A 27,954-nucleotide genomic window follows, 5' to 3' on the forward strand; every position below is an offset into this window, starting at 1 on the left:
AGCTAATGTGAGTCTTGGTTCTCCTTGTTCTGTGAAATTGTGGAGCAAATGTCCAACTCCTGAGCACTATTTGTCTAGCTAAAAGAGCTATTTCTTGACTTAGTTAGAGAGATTTTATTCATTTATCCAGCCAATCCTCTTTCCTCCATCTGTCCATTCACCCATACCATGTATTATTTCAGTCAAGGAAAAAAAAAAAAGAGTAGTGACCAAGAGCCAAGAATGGAGCCAAGAATGAGATTAAAAAGCACACTATGATGACAAACAAATTGATGTCCTGTGGGCCACAAATTTGACTCTGAGCCAACCAGAAAAATCTCTTGCAAGTTTCTAAGTTCATGTCTGTTAGATAATAGCTATTAAGATAATTATAATAGTTAACACCTATTGAGTGCTTACTGTTTGTTGGGCACTGAGTTAGGCTTTCTGCATGAGTAATTTTTGAAGTTGGCTTCAGCGATCTTATGAGACCAAAACTAGGAAATACCCATCGTAGAGATGTGGAAATGAAGGCTTATAGAGAATAGGTAAAATAGCCCTAATCAAGGGTTCAAAGGACTGCCTTCAGAGCCCTAGCTCTCCATCTTAAATGCTCAGAATAAATTCGCCCCTTTTTGGTTCTAAGGTCTCACAGTAACTTCTTGAGGGGCTTTATAATGGGGATACTTTGGGCTGTGATCCACTGGACTGTTGGCAACACAGGACATGTGCTCACTCTACCCTATTCTTTTCCTTTGTAATAACACAGCGTAATAACATAATTATTTGTGTAATACTTACCTCCTCAACTAGATTTAAAGACCACGTGGTCAGGGACTGTGACTGTCTTTTCTACTACGTTGTCAGCCCCTGAACATCAGAGATGTTGAACACGTATTTATTGTATAAATGAATGAAATAAGGAGTCTCAGAACTATTTATAAAACAACTTGCATTTGCACAAAGAAACTTCGGTTCAATGCGATTTTAGCTTTTCTTCCTCCATCCAATTTTTCCTGACTTCCCCCCTATACACATTATTCATTACCTTTATAATTTAAGTGAAATCACTTCCTAACTTCTTTTCTTGACCTGAATTTGAGTGCAGATCTCAATGAACAAAGACTAAGAACCTTTTTCTCTTCACAAAATGTTTGTCTTCACTTCTGTTCAGCATTTCTTAATCCTTTTTTTCCCATGTAACTGGCTATATAGAACATTTCAGCTGAGTTCTTAACAGTGTGAATGATTTGATTTTGCTACAAAATCTGTCCATCAGCCCATAGGACCTAAGCCCCTTGTTTCCCTTGAAAGCACACTCATAATGGATTTTCCCCCCAACTTGTTTTGATGTAGGCAGCCATTGCCAAAACTATTAATCCCAAGGGTGATTATCATGTCAATGACATTTATAAAGAACTCTAAAGCTCTGTATATTTTCTATATGTAGAAAATCTGTAAGCAGGTTAGGCCCAGCCCTGTATAACAGATGAAGACATTGAGGCTTGGGGAGGATGATTAGGACTACATTCTGGTGCTTGTGAGGGGTGGACCCCAGCCTTAAAGCCAGCGGGGTCTTGGCTGCTAACTCCACCTTCCACTTTCCAACACTGTACCTCCCTGTGTCCCTGTCTCCACTTTCAACTGTAAATTTTTTTTTTTTTTTTTTTTTTTTTGTGTGTGTGTGTGATAGAGGGGAGGAGGAGATTGGTCAGAAATGAGTCTACACAAAACAGTTTGATGGTGGGGCGCGTGGGTGGCTCAGTCGTAAAGCGTCCGACTTCGGCTCAGGTCATGATCTCGCGGTCTGTGAGTTCGAGCCCCGCGTCGGGCTCTGTGCTGACAGCTCAGAGCCTGAAGCCTGCTTCAGATTCTGTGTCTCCCTCTCTCTCTGACCCTCCCCTGTTCATGCTCTGTCTCTCCCTGTCTCAAAAATAAATAAAACGTCAAAAAAAATTTTTTTTTAATAAAAAAAAACAGTTTGATGGTTTTGCTGTTACTAAGTGTGTCTCTTTAGGGGAGAATGAGAAAGGAAGGTGTCAGCCATAAAAGATTTGAACTTGAGATTGAGGAGCAAAGCTCAAGAGAGCTCACGGGGAGTCCCAGGCTGTAGGTGGGTGCTTTGTTCTTGGTCAGGGTCAGGGTTGGGTTTCTAGAGCCTTTGGAGATCTGCTATAAACTTTATAGTCCAGGCCTCCAAGGTTCAGCTCCTGGTGATGATTGCTTAATTAACATTGCTGGATGGTGATAATCCACACTAATAACTAACTCTTAAACGGCAAAAATGGCCAAAGAAAAGTGAACCCCGCTGAGGCTAGAAGCTCACTACCCATATTGGGAAACCCAGGGAGGCAATTCTTGCTCGCTGTACAATCAGGCTGGGACCAGAGCCTTTGTCGTGTACTTGCCGACACATGAAGAAATCACTATTCTATTTTAGGCTCGGCCTAGGCCAGATAGAGCTATCCTAAAATGCGTCTCCTACACCCTCCCATTGCCTGGTAGCGACTCTTGCCAATAATCCCTTGCAGGGGCCAGCATCCCCAGACTGCCAGCCTGCCCTCTATGCCCTGGCAACGCACGCTTGGCCTCATCTTACCCATGAAGTTGTCCCCATCCCTTTCTGTGGTTGATCTTAGCATCTAGGGGGAGGTGGTTCTGTTTTTGAAGTACAGTAACTTTCTTGTTTCCACTATAAAAGCAATAAATGCTCAGTACAAAAAAATTAGAAAATATACAGAAACTAAAGGCCAATCATTATCACCTAGAAGGACCATCAGAAGGACCAATTTTTAGTGAATTTTCTCCTAGCCTTTCTTCCATGCATTTTTTAAAGATCATATTGCAACAAAGTTTACATCCTGCTTTTTTTCATTTAGCAGAGTAATGTAAACATTTTCTAGTGTTAATAAGATTGTTTTAGGGGCACCTGGGTGACTCAGTTGGTTAAGTGTCCGACTTGTGATTTCAGCTAATGTCATGATCCCAGGGTCATGGGATTGAGCCCCACATCAGGCTCCATGCTGAGCATGGAGTCTCCCTAAAATTCTCTCTCTCCCTCCCTCCCTCCCTCCCTCTCTTTCCCTCTGCCCCTCTCCCCCGTTCATGTGTGCTCTCTCTCTCTCAAATAAAATTAAAAACCTTTTAAAACATAATTTTAAATGGTTATATAATAATCCTTGATATTGATTAAACTTAATTTGATTCTTCTCCTATTACTGGGTAGCTTTTTTGAATGATTATAATGACTATAATCAATATTTTTGTACTTAAACCTAATTCTAGACGTCTATATGTTTCTTTTAGATAGATTATTAAAAGTAGGATTATCAGGGGGCACCTGGTTGCCTCAGTCAGTGGAACATGTGACTCTTGATCTCAGGATTGTGAGTTCAAGCCCCACGTTGGGTATAGAGATTACTTAAATAAATAAAATTTAAAAAGAAGTAGGATTATCAGGTCTTGACTTGGGACTCTTGATTCATTATATGGAAGAAAAGCATTTCCTTGTAAACTCCTCAGTATTTTGGTGTGGGCAATGGGACAATATTTAACACAGAGCAGTGACACAATAAATGTGTATAAATGAATGGACTTAGTCCTATTTGGAATATTTGGATTTTATATATTTTTTTTAATGTTTATTAATTTTTGACACAGAGAGACAGGGCATGAGTGGGGGAAGGGCAGAGAGAGGGAGACACAGAATCCAAAGCAGGCTCCAGGGTCTGAGCTGTCAGCACAGAGCCTGACGTGGGGCTCGAACTCATGGACTATGAGATCATGACCTGAGCCGAAGTCGGACGCCCAACTGACTGAGCCACCCAGGCACCCCTGGAGTATTTGGGTTTTAAAAGAGGGAATTTGTCGACAAATGCATTTTAAATTGGTAGAAATCTAAGCAGCAATACTTATAATACTGAAGAACTAAAAACTGTAAATGCAGGGCTATCAAGGAAGGAAGATTTTCTAAAAAGTCTTAATTCAACTTAACTCTGTGAAGACCATAGCCTACTGTGATCAAAGTAACCAGCTCTTAAGAGCCTTCCCGTCTCCTAGGTCAGTCAGTCGCAATGAGCCTGGCATCATCATGCCAAGGCCTGGGAACAGATTCATGAAACATGGAATCTATCCTCAACAAGTCCATGAGCTATGGGCAGACAGATCATCCAGACAACACACAATAACACAGGAAAAGCAGAGTTGAGCCGCAAGCTCTGTGAAAGGAGTAATTAGCTCATCCTGAGGAAGACTCCTTGAGAAGGAATTTGGGGGCTGGGTCTTGGGTGAAAACATTGAGTGAAATGTGAGGAAAGCATTCCAAACAGATGCAAATGCAAAGAGCCATTCTTCCTAATTCCTCAGGACCATAGAGTACCCCAGGCAGTACTCTATCCTGTTGGTCTTTTACACCTTCGTGAGAAAGAGTTGTTCAGACTTTCCTGAGTGTGGAATTTGATAAAGAGACAGGAGACAGAGCCTGAGAACTTAAGATACTTGAAACCAGAAGGGGCAAGGGAGAATACTGTAAAGGAAAGAGGTATGCAGAGGGGAAGCGGGGAGCCCAAGACAGGACCACTGAACTGTACAATTGGGAAGAGGAGGTTATGCACGTAGGATAAAATGTGTCCCCAGAGGTGTGCAATGAGGCAACCGTAGGTTCCAAACACCAAAACCTCAGCAATGAGGGGAGGCATGGCCTGGCCCCCAGTGAAGCCTGATCCACCATATCTCAGTCCTCTTCCAAAAGTTCTCTGGGGAAGGTTAGTCTGCTCTGTTTACAGCTCTGTTTCAATAAAATAGCTCTTAGTATACAGACCAGAGCAATTGTGGGACCATTTCTCTCTCCTGTGCCTGGACAGAGAGCAGTGAAGTTGGTTGCTAATAGCCTTGTAAGTCCTGGCTGCCATCCCTCTCTAACCTCAGCGCTCTCTCTCTCTCTCTCTCTCACACACACACACACACACACACACACACACACACACACACCCCTCCACCACACTCACCTCCTTTCTTCTCCTTAAATGTGTCCCTACCTCAGGGCCTTATCTGTCTGCCTAGAATTCTTCCCTGAGATCTTTTTAAGGCTGGTTCCTTCCTGTCCCTCAGGTCCCTGCTCAGAGGTCACCTCCTCAGAGTGGCTGCCATTTTCCAGCATCATGCTTTGAAAGCAGCTTATTCACTGAAGTTATTTCTGTGCCACTTGATCGCTGTGGACTGCCCCATTAGAACGTAAGCTTTATGAGGTCAGGCACTCGATCTGTTTTGTTCACTGCCTGGAAGAGTGCCTGCCTTAACAGTAGGTGCTCAATAAACATCTACTGGACAAATGAATAATCTGCTTTGGAGATCCAGTTTCGTCAGGTTTATGTCCTGAGCTCCTTGGCCTGCAGTAGTTCCAAAGTGTTTGTTGGATTGAATTACACTAAAAATCATTCTTGGTCCAGTCTTCTTTTTCAGACAAGACAACCGCAGCTCTTTCCAACTTTGCTTTCTGTTCGCCTTTCCAAGCCCTTGTCCCCACACCCCACAAGTTGTGAATAAGGTCTGTTTAGGTCCCATTGGTCATCCCATCTCCACTCAGCAAAGCATGAAGATGACTTCATTTTTTTTTTCCCTTTTCCAAAGTTCTGTTGCATTTTGAACCAATGTGAGTTGTACATTTTCTTCTATTTTCTTCCCCTGCTGTCTCTATGTGAAGGCTGATGGGGAGAAGCCTGAGCTGAGTGGCAGTTCACAGGCCCCCACCGCTGCCATGGCACCCACCACGGGGAGACTGTGGAAAGTGGCCGTCAGGGTGTGGGGGATCCGGAACAGACGTCAGGAGCGGGTGTGCACGCCTAGCAGGAGCCACAGAAACTCCTTTTCTCTCTTCTCGAGGTCTCCAAAAATGATCCAAGCCAGGCAGAGACCCCAGTCCTGCTAATAATCCCTCTAGGAAACAGGTGATGGTTGGGTCATTTCAGTTGGAAAGGCCACATGAAGGCAGCAAGGTGCAGCGGAAGAACACACACCTGAGCGACAGACAGAATTCTGCCCCGGCCCTGCCCAGCGCCAGATGTGTGGGGCCTTGGCTCCTTATTTAGCCTCTCTCAGCCTCCATTTCCTCCCAGATGAAACGGACCCAAGAGGGTCTACTTGGAAAGACTACTGGCCTTTATATGCTTGAATTATGAATTCAAGCATGAAGCTGGCATGTGATAGGTGCCCTATAAATAATTGCTATCATTAAGCTGAGTTCAGGGGCGCCTGGGTGGCTCAGTCGGTTAAGTGGCCGACTTCGGCTCAGGTCCTGATCTCACAGTCCGCGAGTTCGAGCCTCGCGTCAGGCTCTGTGCTGACAGCTCAGAGCCTGGAGCCTGTTTCAGATTCTGTGTCTCCCTCTCTCTCTGACCCTCCCCCATTCATGCTCTGTCTCCCTCTGTCTCAAAAATAAATAAATGTTAAAAAAAAAAAATTTAAGCTGAGTTCAGGTATAGGGAAAATAACTAAAGCATGTTTCTGTTTACCTAATAAGTGAAAAATATAATTAGCTGTGCTTTTCCATTTTATTTATTTATTTTGATGTTTGTTTATTTTTGAGAGGGGGGTGAGGGGCAGAGAGTGAGGGGACAGAGGATCTCAAGTGGCTCCGTGCTGACGACAGCGAGCCCAGTGGATCTCCAGCTCACCAGCCTCGAGATCATGACCTGAGCTGAAGTCCATCGCTCAACCGACCGAGCCACCCATGTGTCTTGTGCTTTTCCACTTTAAAAGTCAAAGCTATAGATGTCAAACACCCAGGAAGGTACAAAGTGGATCCAAAGCTTTCCTCAACTGACAACATTGAATTGTCAAAAAATTAGGCTTCATTGGAGTTTTATTAAAGGAAGCAGCTATTTGACTGCCATTGCACGTACTTTCCATAATGATTTTCCTTCTTGTCATACGATGGTGATTCTGGTGTTGGAAACTGATTTCTTTGGGGCCACATCAAAGAATTGTCAGGTCCCCAGCTACTTTCGCCATCGATGTTGGCACTATCCTATGAATTTCTGTTATCTAAATCTTGCTTAGAACCAGTTAAGTCCGTCGACTTGAATGAAGTACCACTATTGAGTTTAACCAACTGAAATTAATTACTTTAGTTTCCTAGGATGGATTAATTCACAAAAGCATAAGGCAAAGTTATTTCACAGAGTTCCATAGCTGCCATGCAGTGATTAATTTAAAATGCCTGAAGTCAATTTTTAAAAATTATTTGCATGCGTAAAACTTTACCCAAGCCCAAGGAAAGGTAGCTTTGATTCCATTTTCAAGAGGATTTCAATAAGATTTTTGTTTTATGATCCTAAAGAACGTATTCATCTGATTCCTTACAGTTTCACGAGAGACTGGTGGTCTTCTCTCCCTTCCTTTCATGATCCTTTCATGGATCTGTAAAAAAGAGCTTCCCCTTTGTATGAAATAAAGTCAGAACGGATTGGCACAGAGAGAAATTCTCATGGCTGTGGCGGGTGTTCTTTGAGTGACAGGCACAGATCCCTGTTGGTGTTACTGCACGGCTGACACCATCAAATGAGATGCAATGTCCCCACTCGGAGACATAGCAAACTAAGATATCAAAAAGAATACAAAGACCAAAGTAGAGGTGGAAGAATGAAGATGAACTGAAACCAGAACTTAAGCCTGACCAATCATTAGCCATTTATAACGGCTATCCTATGAGTAGGATAGAGAGCAGTGAAGCTGGTTGTGAATAGCCTTGTAAGTCCTGGCTCCCATCCCTGGGCCAACCGCATTCCATTTTCACAGCCACCAGGATAGGTTTTTTTGTTTTTTGTTTTTTGTTTTTATCTGTTATTCTATCTGTCTAGCTACCGAATTATCTAGCTATCTATTTTAGAGAAAGAGCATGAGCAGGGGAGAGAACAGAGAGGGAGAGGGAGAGAATCTTAAGTAGGCTGCAGGCTCAGTGCACGGAGCCTGAAGTGTGACTTGATCCCACAGCCCGGGATCAGGACCTGAGCTGAGATGAAGAGACTAATACTCCACCAACTGAGCCACCCAGGCACCCTTATCTATGATTCCGAAGAGAAAGAGCCTTCGTTTATCCTCATCTAACTCTTGTTAGTTGCTTGTCAGTTACTAACTCTTGATGCATCCTCACAGCTTCTGAGTAAACATTTGCTGAATTAGAAAGTAAAAAAAGCAAACAAACAAAAACCAGTGTTCTGGCGATATGAGGGTATTTACAGATAAAATGAAATTAAATGATACAGGGATGTTGGCCTCAAGGGGTCCTCAATTTTCTCCTGTTTTTGTTCCATTTCTGGGTCTACTGTTCACTCACTACATTTCTTGTTTGTCAGCTGTAACTTCAGAATTACTCTTACCCCTGCGAGAAACAAATTTGGCGACTAGAGTTCAGTGTTTGGGTACAGTTCTTTTTATTCTTAGCCTTATGGTCTCCAGTCAAAGGACTCTTCTGAAGTTAGTGAAGTCAGGTTTTTTTTTTTTTGTCCATACAGTTACATTCGTTTCTCACAGTGTGCATGTCGTCTTGGGTTCCTCTGACAGCCTGGTAGATTTTTTTTTTTTTTTTAATTTGCATGGAGTCAAATTCACTTTTTGTGTTCTCACAGTTGTATGGATTTTGATAATTGCAGTCAGTTCACCACAGTGTACCATACAGAACATTTCGATAACCGCCCCCCCCAAATTCCCTCATACCGCCTCTTTGCAGTCCTTTCCACCCACCTCCAACCCCTAGTAATTATTCATGTTTTCTGTCCTTCTAGTCTTTTCCAGAATGTTATAGAAGTAGACTCAGACAATATGTAGCTTTGGAAGCCTAGCTTCTTTCACTTAGCAAAATGCATTTAAAATGCATTCATGTTATCATGTGAATCATGAATCGAAACTTCATTTCTTTTTATTGTTGAATAATATTCCACTGTGTGAATGCTCCCTACTTGTTTTATCCATTCATCAGTTGATGGGTATCTGCGTGGTTTCCACTTTGGGGTGATTATGAATAAAGCTGCTATAAACATTTGCCTCTAGCTGTTTGTGTGAACATAAGTTTTCAGTTCACCTGGGTAGATACCTAGGTGTGGAATTGTGGAGTCATTCGGTATGGGTATATTTAACTTTGTAAGAAACTCTCAAAATGATTAAGAGGGCTGTCTCGTTTCGTGTTTCCACCAGCAATGCATCTTCGCCAATGCTTGGCATTGTGTTCGCTTTGGGTTTTGTTTTTATCTTATACATTCGAACAAGCATGTAGTGGTATCTCATTATGGTTTTAATTTGTATTTCTCCAGTGTCCAGTGATGTCAAGCATTTTTTCATGTGCTTGTTTGCCATCCAAATATCTTCTTTGGTGAAGTGCTGTTCAGTACGCTGGCCATCTTTTAGTGGGTTTTTGCAGCTGCAGTTTGTCTTTTCATTTTTCCCACTGGTTCCTTTCATGGAGCAAGACTTTTACATTTTTGTAAAGCCCAATTTTTCAGTTTTTTTAATGGATCATCCTTTTGGTACTACATCTAGAAACTCTTGCCAAACCTAAAGTCTCAGAGATTTTTCTCATTTTTTTCTCCTACAGGTTTTGTGGTTTTGTTTTACACTTAGATTTATCATCCATTTTAATTTTGGAATAAGGTGTGAGGCTTGTAACCTTATTCATTTTCTTCCATATAACAATTGTTCTAGCCTTATTTCTTGCCAGGACTATCCTTTCTCCAATGAATTATCTTTGCACCTTTGTCAAAAATCAGTTGACTATACTCATGGGGCTATTTCTGGCCTGTTTATTCCGCTCCACTTACCATCTATTCTGTTCCATTTTTATGTGCTTTGTTCCTTTTAACAATACCGCACCACTTTGATTACTCTAGCTTTATGTAAAATCTTGAAATCAGGTACTGTGAGTCATTCCAACTTTGGTCTTCTTTTTAAAATTGTTTCGAGGAGTGCCTGGGTGGCTCAGTCGCTTGGGTGTCCAACCCTTAAAATTGGCTCAGGTCATGATCACAGGGTTGTGGGATTGAGCCCCGAGTTGGGCTCTGAGCTGAGTGTGGAGCCTGCTTGGGGTTCTCTGTCTCTCCCCCCCTCTGCCCCTCTCCCCTACTCCCTCTCTCTCTCTCAAATTAAAAAAAAAAATTTTTTTGCATAATTCCAGTTTCTTGACCTTACCATATGTATTTAAGAATCACCTTGATATCTATAAAACAAATTGCTAGGATAGGAATTAGGATTATATTTACTTCAAACATCAAATTGACAGAAATTGACATCTTCGCAATATTGTGTTGCAAGCCATCAACTTGGAGTATCTCTCCATTTAGTTAGGTCTTCTCATTTCTTCAGTGTTTTGTCATTTTCAGCATATAGATACTGACCATGTTTTTATAGATTTGTAAACAAATAATTCAGTTTTAGGCTGCTATTGCAAGTAGTGTGTTTTGTTTTGTTTTTTTAAATCTCAAATTCCAATCGTTTATTGCTAGGAATACACTTGACTTTTATATATTGACCTTATATCCTCAAACTAGCTAAATTCACTTATTAGTTCTAGGAGCCTTTTCGTAAATTATTTGGGATTTTTCTACATAGACAATCATGTGGTCTGCAATGAGAGTTTTAGTTACTCCTTTCTAATATGCATGCCTTTTGTTTCTTTTTAATGCCTTATTGCACCATGACGTTTAGTAGGCCACTTGAATCTTTATGGTCAATCTAAACACAAAACAATTAGGACTAAAATATCTAACTCTGGAAGTTCGCATCAAGGAGGTAAGAAAAGCTCCTCAGACTTAGTCATTTGAACATTCATTTAGTCAGTGAAATATTCACTTGTACCTCATAGCGCAACATGTTTTGTTACAAAGTCAAACACAGATCAGGCTTGGGTCCTGTTGAGTACTTTGTAACTGAGGAAAGGTGATAGGCCATGAACAATAGTTACTGCATACAAATAAGAAGGTGGTAAGGCTGATCAAAAACAGCAGAGAACCTAGAGGCCAAAGAGCAGGTAGGGAGCCTTTGGGCACAAGGGGCTGCCCTGGTAGTAGCTATGGAGAAGTCGGGATGCAGGTGGTTTAAAATGCTGAGCTGGCTGGAAGAAAGAGTAAGATTAAGACTGAGCATAGAAGTAGACCCTGGTCGTGACTCCTCCTTTAGCTCCCCCCTCCCCTTCCAGGCTCTGGGGCTGTAAATGCCAGAGGGCAGGATTTAGCAGAAGGGCAAGGGGGAGAAGAGGAAAGGTATGGGTCGGGACAGAAAGCATCCTGCTAAGCAGGTTCCTAAGCTCTGGCCTCTTGTGAGATTAGGAAAAGCACCCCTAACACCTGTATCGGTTGGAAAAAAAAGAGTGAGAGGCCTCAACGTCCACTGTGTCCCTCTCCTCAGGGAGAGCGGAGAAACTCATTTTACGGAAGAGGGAACCTGTACGAGGTGAAACGAGATGCCCAGGACCACAGCTTGAATTCCAACCTGTGTCTGTGTGATAACAGCTTGCACTTAGACAGCATCTACCACGACGTGCCAAGCACTGCCTTAAATGCTTTAATCCTCACGACAACCCTGGGAGGTAGTTGCTATTATTATCACCAGGAACAGATGGGGCACGGAGAGATTCCGTAACTTTCCCAGGGCTTCACCCGTAAGACGTGGCAGAGGCACTTGTGCTCTGTGTCATACTCCACCACTGCACTGTGCTGGCTGGTGTTTTCCAGTAAACCACAGAGCGTCCCTAGCCAACAAAAGCAAAACAAGCAAGTGACAATGCAGTCTTCAGCCGCAGCCAGCACTGGCATCAGAGCACCCACCGTGAGCATCGCCAAACACCTACTCTGCACCCAGCCCTGTGCTGCGTGTTGGAAAGAGCAGGTGCATTAGACACAGTCCCGAGCCTCACAGAGCTCCGTCTGGAAGGAGCAACAACCTTGTGCAGAATGAAGTATAATATGCGCTGTGATATATGGCACCCTGGCAGCAGATGTGAAAGACGTGAACGCTCAGAGAAAACAGGCATTCATTTTCCATTCCTCTGTCAAGGAAACTGAAAGGCAAACCGATGCCTTACGGCTGAAAGCATTTACTTTTGATTAAAGCGCATATCTAAATATCAACCGGCCCCCCAGTCCGGTTCATGCCTCCGTCTCCATCATATTGCTGACTTTGCTTTCTCTCCAGAAAGCAACGGATTCACCCACAGTAAATGGAACTGAAAGGCTGTGGAGCTTGGAGCTCCTACTGCAGGTGCTTTCTTGTTACATTTTGCCTTTGAAAGCTGCACGGCTCATTACAGTGGAAACTAATCATAGCCCTCCTTACAGAGCGGATGCCAGGGAAAGGTTTACCTTTGCTTCACCGTGTGGAATTTCTTTGAAAAGAAGTCATCACCCTTTGGGTGAAGAAAACTTGGAAACCTTTCGATTTTTCTCTTCTTAGCTTTGAAAATGGCAAGTATGTGTATGATATATAAGACAGTGTGACCATGCCATCATGAGGAGAGATGTGATCTTGAATGAAATTTAGAAGGGGCAAAGAGGGTTCTCCCCTTTGGAGGGCCTGCTTTCTTCACCCAGCTTCCTTCCTCCCTCTATCCCACCTTCATTGTCCTCTCCATCTCCCTCAGATAGTTAGTGCTTTGTTTCTTGATCTGTTCCTTCAAATCTCTCCAAAGCGATGTAAGAAAAAGGTTTGAATCTCTTTCACACTAAGGTATAAATGACTGGCAGTAGTTTATAGCCAGGCCTTTCAAACTGGGACAGCAGAGAATGCCCAGGGGCACCCAGTAAAGCCGTGGGACCAACATGGGGCATCTCTGAGACAACAGACTTGCTTGAAGATTTAGGGAGGAACCATACCTTTATATTAAAACAGACACAAAAATATGAAATGGAATATGAAATTGTTGAACGAATAAATCACATTAAAGTGAAGTGTTTCATACAAGAAATATTGTGCATGAGACAAGCCACTTGTTGCTAAGGCCCCAGAGCCCCAAGACTGGCAAATCCTCTCCTCTCTCCTCTTCCTCAGAGGGTAAACATGGCTTTTCCACCTCGCAGGTGGGTGGATGAAGCCTGTAATGTAAGACCTCAGAGACCAGGATTTTTGTCCAAGCGGAGATAACGCAAGCCGTGGGCCTGATTTTGGAAGTAGATCCAGTAAGGGCCTAAGAAATCTTTTTTAACTTACTAAAATGAAACAAATAGAGATACCAGAACATTAACAGTTTCAACAACATTACACACATTTTTAAATAGTAGCAGTGGGGTTTTGCATATTTAATTTTGCTTTCAAATATTTTTCAGGAATGTCTTCCCTCCCAGTTTGAAAGAGATGCTTGCAAACCCACATTGCTTTGTGGCAGATGAATGCCCAAAGGCATTTTTAAACAACCTTTATCTTTAATCTGTATCCAAGATTCTTGATGCATAGAACCCCCCCCCCCCCCAGCAATCTGGTGAAGCCTACAGACTCCTCAGAAAAATAGCTGTTAAGTGTATAACCTAAAATACACAGGATTCCAATTAAATTGAAATACAGTTCAAAATACCTAAAATCCAAATTTGTAACCTAGTAAAACATTTCTTTATTAGTATATTAAATAACCAGCTCTAGGGGCAGGTGGAATACCACCATTTCCAGGGACGAGGAGTGTAATTTTTTGAGCTCTCTGAAGTAACTGTGACGAGGACAGAAAAATGCCTATAATTTCTGTTGGTGGCACAGTCACCAGTAACATAGGTACTTCTATGGTTTCTTGCCTATATTCATAATTGCAGGAGATGCTAAGTTTCGGTAAGAAGTTGGTGAAAAACAAAAATGTATCTTTTCCATTCCAAGTTCGTGAACCTCCAAATTATGTGCCCCTCAGACAAAGGTCCTAGATTCTTCCGATTTGAAAATCTGAGTTCTTGATTTCCAGCTATTCTGATGTCTTGGGTTCCTTGAGATAGTAAAAGCGGAATAACTTTTATTTAAGCAATAACTAGACCTGGGCAACCGTTTCTCAGTCCCCGCCACACCCCTGCAGAACACCCAAGTTTGTATAGCCCTATCCGTACAACCTTATGTCCTATCTCCATCTCATCCCTCCTGGTGATCCCAGAAGAACTGTTCAAAATTCCTCAGACCCACCTGACATGCCCAAACTGCCTTTGCCAACAAAGTGCCACCTTCTCCTTTGTCTCCTTTATCTATCTTTATCCCCTGCTTCCCACTTTTCTAACGATTCTAGCAAAATGACTCCCAATTTGCACATAATAGATTCGGGATGGTTGCAGTGTCTAAGCACAATGTCTAAGCACAAAGAGGATCCTAGGGTCGGGGAAGCGAAGCTGGCCTTGCAAGTCACAGAAGTGGCCTCCTACCAGCTTCGGCACCAGAACCAGAACCCTACCAGGGTTCGTGTTTAAGGCACCATTTTTTTCCTAGGAAATAAGGGCAGAGAGCAACTAACATTTATTGAACACTGAAACATGCTGGCATTGGTGCTGCGTTTATATTTTCTCACTTAATCATCAAAAACAAAAAAGTAGTGGGCTATTAATATCTGCACATATGACTGAGGAGAGAGGCTTCAAAAGGCTAAGTACACTGCACAAGGTCACCGGCGGCTGGTGAGCGTGGTTCCACGCCTCCCATTCTCGGGCCCCCCGGATGACTGCTGCGGGAGTCCCAGCAGTCCCCGCAGGGCTGAACAGGAAAGGGCATTTCTCCCTCCTCCCGGGTCTGGATCGCTCTGCAGCCTTCAACACTGCTGGTCACTCACGCCCCACTTAAACCACCTCCACCTTTGACTTCTCCACCAACACTTTCCCATTCTACATCTCTGCCGCTCCTTCTCGGTCTCCTTTGTCTGCGTGCATCGTCTCTGCCACGCACAATGTGGAGCTTCTCAGGGCTGGGCTTGGCCCCTCTTCTCTCACTGAACACTCTCTCCCTTGACAGCTGGCCCCAGCCCATGGCCCCTTTTACCTTCTGTACCCAGAACACCCTCTCCTTACTCTGAGCTCCGGGCAACTAACTTGGATATCTCATGCAAATCTCTTTGCCCAAATGCACAAAGGTGAGTCAAACCCTTCTATTTCCTAAATGAACCCTACTTCAGTGAAAAGCACCCCTCTTCACCCAGCTGCCAGAGTCGGAAATCTGAGAATGGCCCATTACTTCTTCTCTTTCACCCTCATCTTTAACCAAACACCAAGTCCTCTAGAGTTTGCCTGCTAAGAATATCTGGAAACTTCCCCCATTCTCCTATCTCTGCTCAATTGGAATTCAAGGTACCATCATTTCTCATCAGGATTAACAAAGCAGCCTCCTAGCTCCTCTCTGTGCCTTCCTTTCAACCCATTTCCTCTACGTTTTCCAGTAGTTTTCCATAACTCTGTCCTATTAAGTCTAAAATTGATAACATAACCTGACCTGTAAGACCCTGTTTCATCTTCTTCCTGTGACTCCCACCGCTCACCTAGAGTCACTCACACTCTACTCTTCCACTGCCCTGTCCTTCTTTTAGTTCTTCAATTACATATGCTTCCTCCAGCCTCTGAGCATCTGCACATTCTGTTCACTTTGCCTAGAATGCTAAGCCCTGTTCTTTCCATTAAGTTACTTTCTATTCCTCCTTTGGATCTCAGGTTAAATGCTTCTTCCCTAGAAAAGCTTTTCCTAACCATCCAGACCAGGTCAGCTTCCCAACATCCCAATTTTATACTTAGGGCATAGTGTCCTTCTATTTAGCATTACAATCAGATTATTAAGTCACTATTTAATATCTGTTTCCCCTTCTATTATGGGAGCTCCATGAGAACAGCAACTATCTTGCTACTCAGCCCATTCCCACCCCTAATGCAAGGCTTGGTTTGTAGCTGAAACTTGGTGTATCACTACTGAACTAATTAATTAAGTATAGGGAAGTCTCTTTTTGCCATGCTTCTTTAGACTTCTCTAGAATCTATAGGTCAGCAGATGATTTTGTATATTCAGTGAAAATGAGAATCTAGCCGGAATTTACACCTGACAAAAGACTGAAACCATTAAATCAAAGCATCTGATAGAATCCCATTCTACTTTGTTGCTACTTAAGTGAAAGTAGGAATGAAACACAGTTTCATTCCGCTGCATGACAATGTCTGTCATCAAAATGCATGGCTACATCAATTTTGTGCCTGGTGGTTTCCAAATGAGTCATTACTCACTCACTAGCAGTGATGAACGATGCCCTCATAAGAAAGTATTCTTACCATTTGTAGTTACCTTCACAACTCTCAAAATGTGTGTGCTTGTATAACCATCAAAACCAGCTGACTGACAGACAGACACTACTTTGGCTCTGGGTTTTTCAAGAAAGGTTAAATGTACATTTCTTAAAAAAAAAAAAAAAAATCCCTCCCCTGGATTTGGCTAGTAACTTCCAGGTGAGGCACCTCAGAACAGCAGGGTGTGATTCAGGGATCAGAAAGATGTTCCAATAGATGAGCCAGCAGATGACAGAATGACCTGAGCACATGAAAACAGGTCCAGCCAAACTCCTGTGCTTATAGTCATCCCCCGTGTCCCAGGAGACATTGTGTTGCTTTCCTGGCCAAATGCAAGGTACATAATTTAGCTAGCTAGCTACTCCTCTTTGCCGAGCTGTTTACAACTGTGAATGATGTCCAACACATGGGTATTCAGGAGCGAACAATTTAAGACAAGACACTTGGGCTGCCGATCTTCCCCTCTTAGCATCTGTGATTTGTTTAAATTTTCTTTTTTATCATTGATTTATTTTTGAGAGACAAAGAGAGACAGAGCATGAATGGGGGAGGGGCAGAGAGAGAGGGAGACAGGATCTGAAGCAGGCTCCAGGCTCTGAGCTGTGAGCACAAAGCCCTATGCAGGGCTCGAATTCATGAACCGCAAGATCATGACCTGAGCTGAAATCAGATGCTTAACCGACTAAGCCACCCGGGCGCCCCTTGGCATCTGTGATTTGTAAAGAAACGGCAGCCTGGGAGTGGCTTGTAATACTGTGCCTACGTGACCCCTGATTTTAGTTCTCACCGCTCCATTATTGCTTTAAATTCAAAAAGAGCCTGACGGATGCTTCACAAAATGCCACTAGGAATTATATTTAATGCTTCTGTCACAGAACTAACCATCGGCTTAAAATAAGTTCAGGCGCACGTTCATGGAGGGGACAGTCCTGCCTACAGGAAAAAGAGAGAGAGAGAGAGAGAGAGGGAGGGAGGGAGAGAGATGCAATCGTGGTGTTGTCAAGAACCTGTATCCCTTTTCCAGATAACTCTTTCCTGAAGCTCTGATTTCAGATTTAGGGTTTCCAGCATTTGACTGACAAAGCTAAGTGTCCTGTTCCCCCATATTGATGTCATTCATTTCTAATATTAGCAGCAGAGCGGCCCAGGTTCACCTGGGAAAGAGGCGCTTTTATTTTGAGTTGAACAGGAGCAGATACTAAAAATGGACACGGTGAGTCTTCCTTCTGGCATATCTGACACAGATAAAATAGGTAAACCAGTGCAGTGAGACTATTTTGAATCAAAAGGGAAAGAAATTCAATCTAATTAGAAATTGGATGTGTTCACAGAATGTTTATGTAGCCTCAATTGTGCGAACGCTGAGGAATTAGAAAATAAAATGAAATTCTGTAAAGCTGTTCTGTTGCATAAAGTCATGCAAGATCACGAAGTCGTTATGAAAACTCCGTATGTGGGGTGAAGAACATTCCGTGGCATCTGTTACAGCCTAGCACGGTATGTAAACCTGACCATTATCTGGTGTGATAGCCACACAAACAAGCCTTGATAATATCATTTGTACTCATTAGATCAAATAGGTCCAGTGTTTGGATTTCTATTACCCAGCAGAGCTGAAATGGATCAGAATACGTGGACAATTGCAACATCTCCATTCCGTGATCACGGAAATTGTGTTGGAATTCTGTGAGCTGAACCGGAGGGAGCTGGTTCCTCCCACCTTCTACATCTACAGAACGAGAAGTATCATCACGTGTTAAGAATGTCTTACAAGGTAGGAGTCTCACAGAGACTCACCCCTGGACACAGTAAGGGCAGTGGATTTAGAGACCAGATAGGGCTCCGTGAAAGACAGAAAATGTCTCTCACTTGAAAAACAATCACCTGAGTTTCATCACCATTCCCTGTAGAGAACGAAGACATTTAGAGAGAGTTAAAGGAAATAAAAACACCAAAGATCAATGCGTGATCTGTCACCTCTGGATCAACATTTGTCATGGAACTTTTCACATAGCGCAAAATATTCTAAGGCCTTCATTCTGGAAAAGCTGGCCTGGGTGTTTAAACATCAATGGCAAGAAAATGGGCCACATTTAGTACTTGCTACTTTGCAGTTTGTTTTTTGCTGACAATTCTCGTTTCTCAAGTTTGGTCTTCCAAACCCATAGCAGAGTGATCATTATCTTCCTAAGTCACTGTCATAAGGAAAATAGGTCAGGTCTCCCCACCTTGGTGCTGGGATGTTGTTCAGTAAGTACCCAGTGACAGGACCTTGTCCTCTTTGATTTTGTCACAACAGTGTCTTGCTCTGCATAGTTTTCTGCACTCCCTTTTGTCTTCTGAATCATGGAAAGATTAAAATTAGGTGGAAATTCTTACTGAGATTTTTTTTCCCAAGACACCTACATAGTTACGCGAATACAGGTCTGAGATAGCCCTTTCGTATTCTTCCAAAGACATCCAGGGAGGACATACCTCACTATATGGTAGTTACGTGGATATTTCTCTGTGCCCCTCGGAAAAGATAGAGGATAGAGAGCTCCCTGGAGGTAGAAAGCCAGAATGGGTTCCCCTCTGTATCTCCATGAGCTGCACATCACTTGGAATGCGGTGACCTCTCAGTAAGTTCTTCCTGAGGCGTCAGTATTGAATATCTCCACCTGGAAGACTGTTAGTTACACACATAGAGTTGACACTTGAACAATGTGAAGGTTAGGAGCACAGACCCCCTGTGCAGTTGAAAGTCTGTGTATAATTTCTGAGTCCCCAAAACCCCGACTGCTAATGGCCTATTATTGACTGGAAGCCTTACTGATAACATAAGCAGTCAACACATATTTTGTATATTTTTGTATGATATACTGTATCTTTACAATAAGGTGAGCTAGAGAGAAAATGTTATTATGAAAATCATAAGGAAGAGAAAATATATTTGTAGTACTGTACTGTATTTACTTAAAAAAAAAATCCACGTATGATGGACCCATGCAGTTCAAATCTGTGTCGTTCAAGGGTTGACTGCACTTATGTTTTTTTAAATTTTTTATGATTTTATTTTTTAATATTTATTTCATGTATATATACATATGCATATATGTATATATATACACTTTTTTGTCTTGGTGTAGTCTTTTTTATTCTCCCTACTATAGAGCTTTGGTTCTATATTTCTATCTTTTAAAATCAGACTTTTAGACTAAAAGAAAAATCTTCTGATTTTACATCCTGTGGTTCTCTGAGAAACTACTCAAGGATCATTTCTTACGCAAACTATTTCCATGGGAGAAGTTCAGTTATTTTTCTCCTATTCAGTTGTTCAAAGTGTTTTTCACACACTCGTTTATGCAATAGTTTCCTTCCAGGTGGATTCACCCACTTCAAATGGGAAAATGTAGCACTAGGTCTGTGAGAGGGGGTGCAGAGTCCGAAAACACCAAAAATAATTATGCTTTGCATTTGTCTGCTCTGCAACACCTTAGCATGCATCATCACATTCCGATCCCACAGACGTGATGCTAGATGAATGGCCCAGGCATTAATATTTCATTTTACCAGTGAAGAAATTGAACCCCGGAGGTTACCTGGCTAATTTCAACAATAGGTCACAGACCCAGGTCTTTCAACTCCTTGCAGCATAATGCACTTTGGACTACGCTATGAAACTCAATGTGTTGCTTAGGCAGCATTTTATAGACAGGAATAATAAACGGGAAAGAAATAGAGGCAAAAATGAGAGCACTAGTTACTGCCTCTAAAGAAGCCAAACTGTGGATGAATCAAGAGAGCACTTAGCAGAACTGAGCTATGTGGCAGTTGGAAAAGTCTGTGCTATCTTGTTTGGGGTAGAAACGGGCAGGGGCTGGGGGATTGTGTTCTCCTAAGAGCATCTGATCAGAGAGTAAGGGGTGTACTTTTCTACCACGATCAATTATTTAAGCTTCACCTCCTCACATTAGACCCATACAAGGTTCTGTGAGGCATTCTCTGAGAATTTGATCTCTTCTACGACAGCTGTTTGGCAGAAATGGCAGGAAGATGGGATGGGTGTGGTTCTCCACGGAATACCTTACAATGAAGACTAGAGTGCTTAGTTCTCTATTTAGAGAGTGAAAATATATCCCCTCTTTTTGATAAGCTTTTAGGGATGAAAATCAAAGGGATTGATGAAGGAACAAATAATCAGTTAAAAAGGACTATCTGATCTTTAAAAAAAAGGTTTTTTTTTTTTTAATGTTTGTTTATTTTGTGTGAGAAGGAGCACAAGCAAGGGGAGGAGGAGAGAGAGGGGGAGGGAGAGAGAGAGGGAGAGAGAGAATCCCAAGCAGGCTCTGCATTGTCAGCGCAAAGCCTGATGCAGGGCTCAATCCCGTGAACTGAGAGATCATGACCAGAGCCAAAATCAACAGTTAGATGCTTAACTGACTGAGCCACCCAGGTGCCCCATTATCTGACCTTGTAGCAATTTTATGGAGCCTTTCATAAAGACATGAGAGGCTCCCCCAACTTATGATGGTTTGACTTAAGGTTTTTTTTTGATTTTGTGGTGGTGTGAAAGGCATGTGCATTCAGTAGAAACCATACTTCTGACTTTGAATTTGGACCTTTTCCCAGGCTAGAAATACATGTTAGGATACTGTCTCATGATGCTGGGCAGGAGGCTGCAGCTCCCGGGCAGCCCTGCAATCAGGAGGGTAAATAGCCAATATACTTGCAACCATTGTAGACCCGTCCAACCCTCCTCCTCCTCCTCCTCCTTCTCCTCCTCCTCCTCCTCCTTCCTCTTCCTCCTCCTCCTCTTCTTCCTCCTCCTCCTTCCTCCTCCTCCTCCCTGTACAGTAGTCAATAAGTTACATTAGATACTCAACACTTTATTATAAAATAGACTTTGCGTTAGATGATTTTGCTCAATTATAGGCTAACATAAGTGTTCTGTGAATGTTTAAGATAGGCTAGGCTAAGCTGTGATGTTTGCTGGGTTAGGTGAAGTCCATGCATTTTCAACTTATGATATTTCCAACTTAGGTTGGGTTTCTCAGGACATAACCCCATCATAAGTCAAGAGATATCTGTAAGTTAGTTTAAATAGCCTAAAGGATCATTTTGATTTTATTCTTCTAATAATTCCCAACCATTAGTAATAATATTCTGTTTTAGAAATCAGTTTGTTGGTTACTCAGCCAACAAATATTTATTAAGGGTATGCTGTGTGTCAGGTTCTGGTGATAAATGAAAAATGAATAACGAATGACTGGATGGTGAATAAAATACAAATTTTGCCCTCAAGGAACTCACATTCTAGAAGGAGAGAGAGAAAATAGATTTGTTAACAAATGGGTAAAGAAGATCATTCAGGCCTGAAAAGCTGCATTTAGTGGGGGACATTTTCATCTTGTGCTGAGCCTGAGCACATTTTGAGCCTCCCAGCACCCAGATGGAGGCAAAAGACTCTTCCCAGGACCACGAACCTGCACCTGCAGTTCTGTCTTTACCACAACCCTAGTCAAAAACAATGTCCAAAGGGAGATACAGTATTCCTAGTTCAATGTGAATAGTTTCACCTGACAAAGTCATGACCGTGTGTTGCTTTATTTTTATTCTAGGAATCTTGGAAAATCGGGACTCAGAGTTTCTTGCTTGGGTCTTGGTAAGTACCAGGCGTATCCTGTGGGGATGGCCCGGGAGGTGGGAGACTGGGGAGAACACTAAAGGAGTGACTAGGATTATGTTGAGACCCGGTCTCAGGTAAGGAGGGACTTCCTGACTAACATCGCTCCCCTCCTCCTCTGAGCCTGTCCTGCCCAACACAGCCGTCTCCCTCTCTCGGCCCAAAGAGCCACCGTGCTCATGATGCCATATGGGGCCCATCAAGCAGAAACAAATCTGATCATAAAAGCACACCTTCGTGGAAGAAACTTCCCCGTTACTCACGTTCAGCAAAGGTGAAGAACCTCATTGTATGCATTTGTACGCTCACCCGCCCGTAGCTTCATCTGGATTTTTTTTCTGTCCTTCTTTTCCCTTTGCCTAATTTACTCGCTTATTTTTTTTCTATTGTTACGTACTTTGTGTACTCTTATAATGTACCTTAAATACTCTGGGGCAATATATATAAATAATGTATATATGTAAATACATATATTATTCCTCCCAGAAAATGTTGATATCTAAACAAGACTAAGTTAGAGATGGCAATGGTAACAGCATGAGAATGAGTCTGAAATGGTGAAATGTAAGTATGAGACTTGGGGAGGGAATAAGGCCTCCTGATTTCTCCCACATATGAGAAAAAGCAGCCCTGGTGTTTGGACCTTTTGACACCATGAGAACTATCCTTGTAACCTAAGAGGGTCTAGACCATGATGGCAGCTGAGGAGGTGCCGACGAGTGATCAGATTACGGCTCTGCTTTGAAGATAGAGGCTGGCAGATTCTTTGATTCTTTGTGGAGTGGAGGACAAAGGAGGAGAGGCAAAGATGACGGGGGTGGGAGGGTTTGCTTGAACAGTGGAAAGGATGCAGCTACCAGCAAATGAGATGTGAGAGAAGGAAGGAGGAAAGATTTAGAGAGGGGGAGAAGGGAGATTGATTTGGGATGTATTGTTTCTGATACCTGTTAGATATCCAAGACAAAAAGGTCAAATAGGTAAATGGGTGTATGAATCTGGACTTTAGAGAAGAGGCATGGGTCACGTGCATGACTCGAAAGTCATCAACGCGCGGATGCTGTTTAAGCCATAAGACTGGATGAGAACGCTATGGGACTGAGTATAGATGAAACACAAGAGCACAGGGTCCGAGACCTGGGGAATCCAACATTAAGAAATCAGGAAAATGAGCAAAAGCCAATCAAGAAAACTGAAAAGAAGCAGTCAGGGCAGTAGGCAGAGAACCAGGAGAACGCAGAGTCCTGGAATCCAGCTGAAGAAATTATTTAAAGGAGGACGGAGTGACCAACCCTATCAAATGCTGCTCACAGGTCAAGCAAGATGAGGTCCAAGAATTAATCATACAGCAGCAACGCGGTCACTGATGACTTTGAAAAGATCATTTTGGGGAGGTGGAGAGCTCATGCATGATTGAAGAGAGCATGGGAAGTAAATAGCTGGTGGATACGCTTTTCATGACTCTGTCTATAAAAGGAAGCAGAGAATGGAGAGGCAGACGGATAGGCGGGCACAGTCAGAGAGAGTGCTCTTACACATGGAAGAAATGACAGCGTATTTGTACGCTGAGAAGGAAATCCTTTTGAGAAGGAAAAAAAAATAACGTAGGAGAGGAGAGAAAAATACCTAGAATGATTTCTTGAAGACACAAGAAGAGAGTAAGTTGAAAGCAGGCAGAGTACATGGGCTTTGAAGCTGCTGGGTGGGTTGGCGGTATGTCGTAGACGTTCTTTTGTTGCTTCTATATTCTCAGTGCAAATCAGGAGCAAGGGTCATCGGCTGTTAGTGATGATGGGAAGCAGGTGTTGAAAGTCGGGTGAGAAAGAGGACATCCAGGAGAGCAGAAGGGTGTATGGACCAAGGGATACGTCAGAGTGGCTGGATGGCATTAAGGATCTGCTAGAGATTCATGCTAATAAATTAGAAGTGAGACCATCTCTGTGGCTGGGTGTTTTTCCTGCAGCCACACTCAGGTGTTCAGATGGGGTTTTTCAAGGGCATATGAAAAAGAGAAGCCAAGAAACTGAGAGTTTATGGAAAGGGGTGATTATAATGGTGGACCTCAGAGTTTAAACTGAGCAGAGAGGAAAATGAGGACTAAATCCAGGGTTATGATCCACAAGTAAATGAGGAGATGGCAGGACAATGGAAAATGGGGAGGATTGATGAATTGTACAAACAGAAGAACCAGAGCATTGTTGGAATAAGAGCAGTAGAGACAGTAAGTTTGAAGGATAGAAAGTGGCAGTTAGAAAGGAGGATGCTTGAAACTGAGGTTTGGGACATTCAGTTTGGGTAGTAACAAGTCTAAGATGTGTCCATGGGCAGAGGGTGGCTGAGGTTGTGTTGAAGACAAGATCAGGGGGCGCCTGGGTGGCTCAGTCGGTTGAGCGTCCGACTTCGGCTCAGGTCACGATCTTGCGGTCCGTGAGTTCAAGCCCCGCGTTGGGCTCTGGGCTGATGGCTCTGAGCTTCCGACTCTGTGTCTCCCTCTCTCTCATCACCTCCCTCGTTCATGCTCTGTCTCTCTCTGTCTCAAAAATAAATAAATGTTAAAAAAAAAAAATTAAAAAAAAAAAGACAAGATCGGTGGAGAGGAGGAGGTCAAGAAACCGAGAGATAAAGGCGCAGGGAAGAATTATCTTTGAAGTCCCTGAAATCACTCTAAAGTATGACAAAATTAATATTGAAGAGAGGGACACTGAGCCAGAGCTAAAATTTTCAGAGCCAGGAGAGAATGACTAGGGGTGGCTAAGCAGCTACAACATTGGGGCCTGGTGATGTGGGATTCAAAGTGGTGAGCAGGCACCAAGAAAGCATTGGAAGGATTTCTTGGCCCCTGTTGAACGAGAGTGTGGGGACCAGGGAGGGGATGGTAGTGAATGAATTAAAGGTAGTGGCAATTCTGCCTCCTTTTACTGTATTTCAAAGATATTGAAGGCTATCGATGCCCAAGTTTTTCTGATTCTCCCTAATGATATGATTTGGGTGGTGAGGGTGGTCTTCGATTACTGTAAGTCAAAGGAAGTTTGACACTTGCTTAATTTATGGCTCTGATCTTGTTGTCATTTACTTGTCTTTGAAAGACTCTGGAGGTTCATTATCAGAGATAGTCTGAACTTAGTCTTTTTAAGAATGTGCTTTATGGTAAATAATTATTCACTATTTGTTTTTGAAAGAAATTACCTATAAATATAAATTAAGAAATATAGTGAAAAAATCATAGACCAATGATCTCATAGAGTCCGTATCTATGGCGGAAAGTAAGTTAGTCAAAAGTACATAGAAAACTCAAGCCAAAGCCCTTCAAGTTATAAAAAAAAATTCAGGTGTTTCTGAAGGGCCACATGGAAATGAGTCTCCAGAGGGCAGACTGTAGTTTTTAAAAAACCCAGTGTGTGTGTGTGCTATTGGTATTTTGGTGAACTTTGAAACAGAACTCTGATTCAGGTGTAGCAAGTCCTGATTAGAGCTTTACGTTTTTCTGAGAGCCTAAACACTTGTGATAAGACATTGCATGAAAAATAGGAGGAAACAAAGAAGTTCATGGGACTGACTTCATTCAAAACAGGTAAAACGTTTGGTTGAATGAGCATTTTTTTGAGCGCTTTTCTAAGGGCCTCTGTAAGCCAGAGAAGACGGAAAACATCATAGAAAGGAATATGCACCAGGCTTAGATAATCTATCTGGCTCTGCAGACCCCAGGTCTCAAATCCAGGAGGAGCCAGTTTTACTGCTGCAGGCTCAGGATGTCTGCTCAGTTACAGCCCATGTTCAACTGAGGCTTTGGAAATTAGGTATCAAATGTACCAAGCAGGGGCTAAGCATTCGACTCGTGATTTTGGCTCAGGTCATGATCTCGTGGTTGTAAGATTGATCCCCAGGTCAGACTCCGCACGGGGCATGGAGCATGCTTAAGATTCTCCCTCTGCCCCTCCCGCAGGCACTCACGTGTGCTGTCTCTCTCTCAAAAGAAAATAAAAATAAGTAGATACATAAATGTACCAAGCAATCACACCATTACAGTTGTCTTTTATCGAAATATTCTAAAGGTCATAGTTAAAGCTAACAGTCCTGACTTTCTGTTCTACCAGAGGACAGGCTGGCAAGCTTCCTTTTCATAAACTAAGAACATGTGTAAATGGGAACAGAAAGGTGAAATCACTTAAGGATAAACTGAAGGCACCTCTGAAGGCCCATGGCTCTGCCAGCTATTGAAATGTGGGAAGAAATGAAGCGGCCAAACCCATCTATGGGTTGCTGATGGCTGGCCTGGTTTGTAAATACATTGACCAGTGCTATCAAGCCCCAACGTCAAAGAATCTTGTGGCGAAAAAAGTAAATCTACCAAGGAGTGAGTGAAAATCATCTCCTAGAATGTGGGATCATCTTCTGAGACAGGAAGAGTCGAGTTGATGTATTCACTCATTCATTTGTTCATTCGTTTACTCATTCATTCTCAGCAAACGCTTAGGAAACCAGACATTTTGCTGGTTATAGGGGATAGCAAGGATCCTGCTCTCACATGGCTCACACAGTAGGAGTTAGGCGTGTGGAAACAGACACTACGTTTGCCAGATGCCAGGATAAGATGAACCAAGCCTGAGGAAAGTCTCCTGAAGAACTTGGGGAGAACTTCACAGAGAAGGTGCTGCTATAGAGTTGAGACTTGCAGGAAATCACCAAGTGGAGAAAGGGCAAAGGATTCAAGACAGAGGGAGAAGCACGAGCCTGGAGGGAGACCCCGTGGAGCGGGAGGCGCTTGGGGAAACGCTAGTGTTTGTGTAGAATATTGTGAAGGCAGGGTGTCAGGGAACCACGAGGAATGTGCCTGGAAGGAAAGCCAGGCCTGACCATGAGAGCCCTTGTTTACCTTGCTAAGTCATTTAGCTCATGTCTTCTGCATCTCTGGTGTTCCTCCAAGTCCTGAGGTCCCCAGGTCACAAGGGAACGCTTGGGGGTGAGACACAGACAGGGCTCCATCTCACTCCACCCTTTTTCTTCCATTGCCACAGCCTTTATCAAAGGAGCTCCACTTTTTCTAAAGGTAAAGATAAATAGAACAAATTTTAATGTAAATTTAAATGTAAACGTTTTAAAGTAAATTTATATTTTAAATGTAAATTAAAATTGTTTATTTTTGAGAGAGAGAAAGAGAGAGTGAGCAGGAGAGGGGCAGAGAGAGAGGGAGACACAGAATCGGAAGCAGGCTCCAGGCTCTGAGCTGTCAGCACAGAGCCCGACGCGGGGCTCGAACTCATGGACTTCGAGATCATGACCTGAGCCAAAGTCAGACATTTAACTGACTGAGCCACCTATAAATTAAAAAATGTTAATGCAATGTGTAATAAATGACCATCTTTTATTTTTTATTTTATTGTATTTTTTTTGTTTTAGAGACAGAGCATATGAGTGGGGGGGAGAGGTAGAGGGAGAGAGGAGAGAATCTTAAGCAGGCTCCATACTCAGCACTGATCCCAATGTGGAGCTTGATCCCACAACCCTGGGATCATGATCCAAACCAGATGCTCAACTGACTGAGCCACCCACGTGCCCCAATGACTGTATGTTTTAGAGCAATTCTGGGTTCACTGCAAAATTGAGTAGAAAGGATAGATGGCTCCCCTTGCCCTACATATACACTGCCTGCCCCACTATCAACATCCCATACCAGAGTGTCACCTTTGTGACAGTCCTACGTTGACACGTCAGTATCACCCAAACTGTAGTTTGTGGGTTTAGACAAATGTATACTAATGTATAATCCTCATTATAGTATCATACAGGTAATCTCACTGCCCTAAAACTCCTCTGTGCTCTGCCTATTTATCTCTCCCTCCCCCTCACCCCTGGCAACCACTGATTCTTCTACTATCTCCATAGTTTCGTGTTTTCCAGAATTTCATAGAGTATGGACATCACGCAGTATGTAGCCTTTTCATATTGGCTTCATCACTTAGCAGTATGCGTTTACGGTTCCTCCATGTCTTTTCATGGCTTAATAGCTCATTTCTCTGTAGGGCTTCAGATTCCATTTTGAAGGAGGTGGGCAGGAAA

General features: G+C 42.8%; 1 protein-coding gene across 5 annotated transcripts in view; it reads left to right on the top strand.

Moving 5' to 3' along the window:
* Window positions 1-27,954, top strand: part of KCNAB1 (potassium voltage-gated channel subfamily A regulatory beta subunit 1) — a 412,519-nt gene that overhangs the window by 269,461 nt on the left and 115,104 nt on the right. For all 5 annotated transcript variants that reach the window (XM_040480573.1, XM_040480570.1, XM_040480571.1 and 2 more), the window contains exon 2: window positions 21,836-21,879. In XM_040480573.1, coding sequence (XP_040336507.1) covers window positions 21,836-21,879 — 44 coding nt within the window. The remainder of the gene's footprint in view (window positions 1-21,835; window positions 21,880-27,954) is intronic.

Source organism: Herpailurus yagouaroundi, unplaced genomic scaffold, assembly GCF_014898765.1.
Source record: "Herpailurus yagouaroundi ecotype Mexico unplaced genomic scaffold, PumYag 159, whole genome shotgun sequence".
NCBI lineage: Eukaryota > Metazoa > Chordata > Mammalia > Carnivora > Felidae > Herpailurus > Herpailurus yagouaroundi.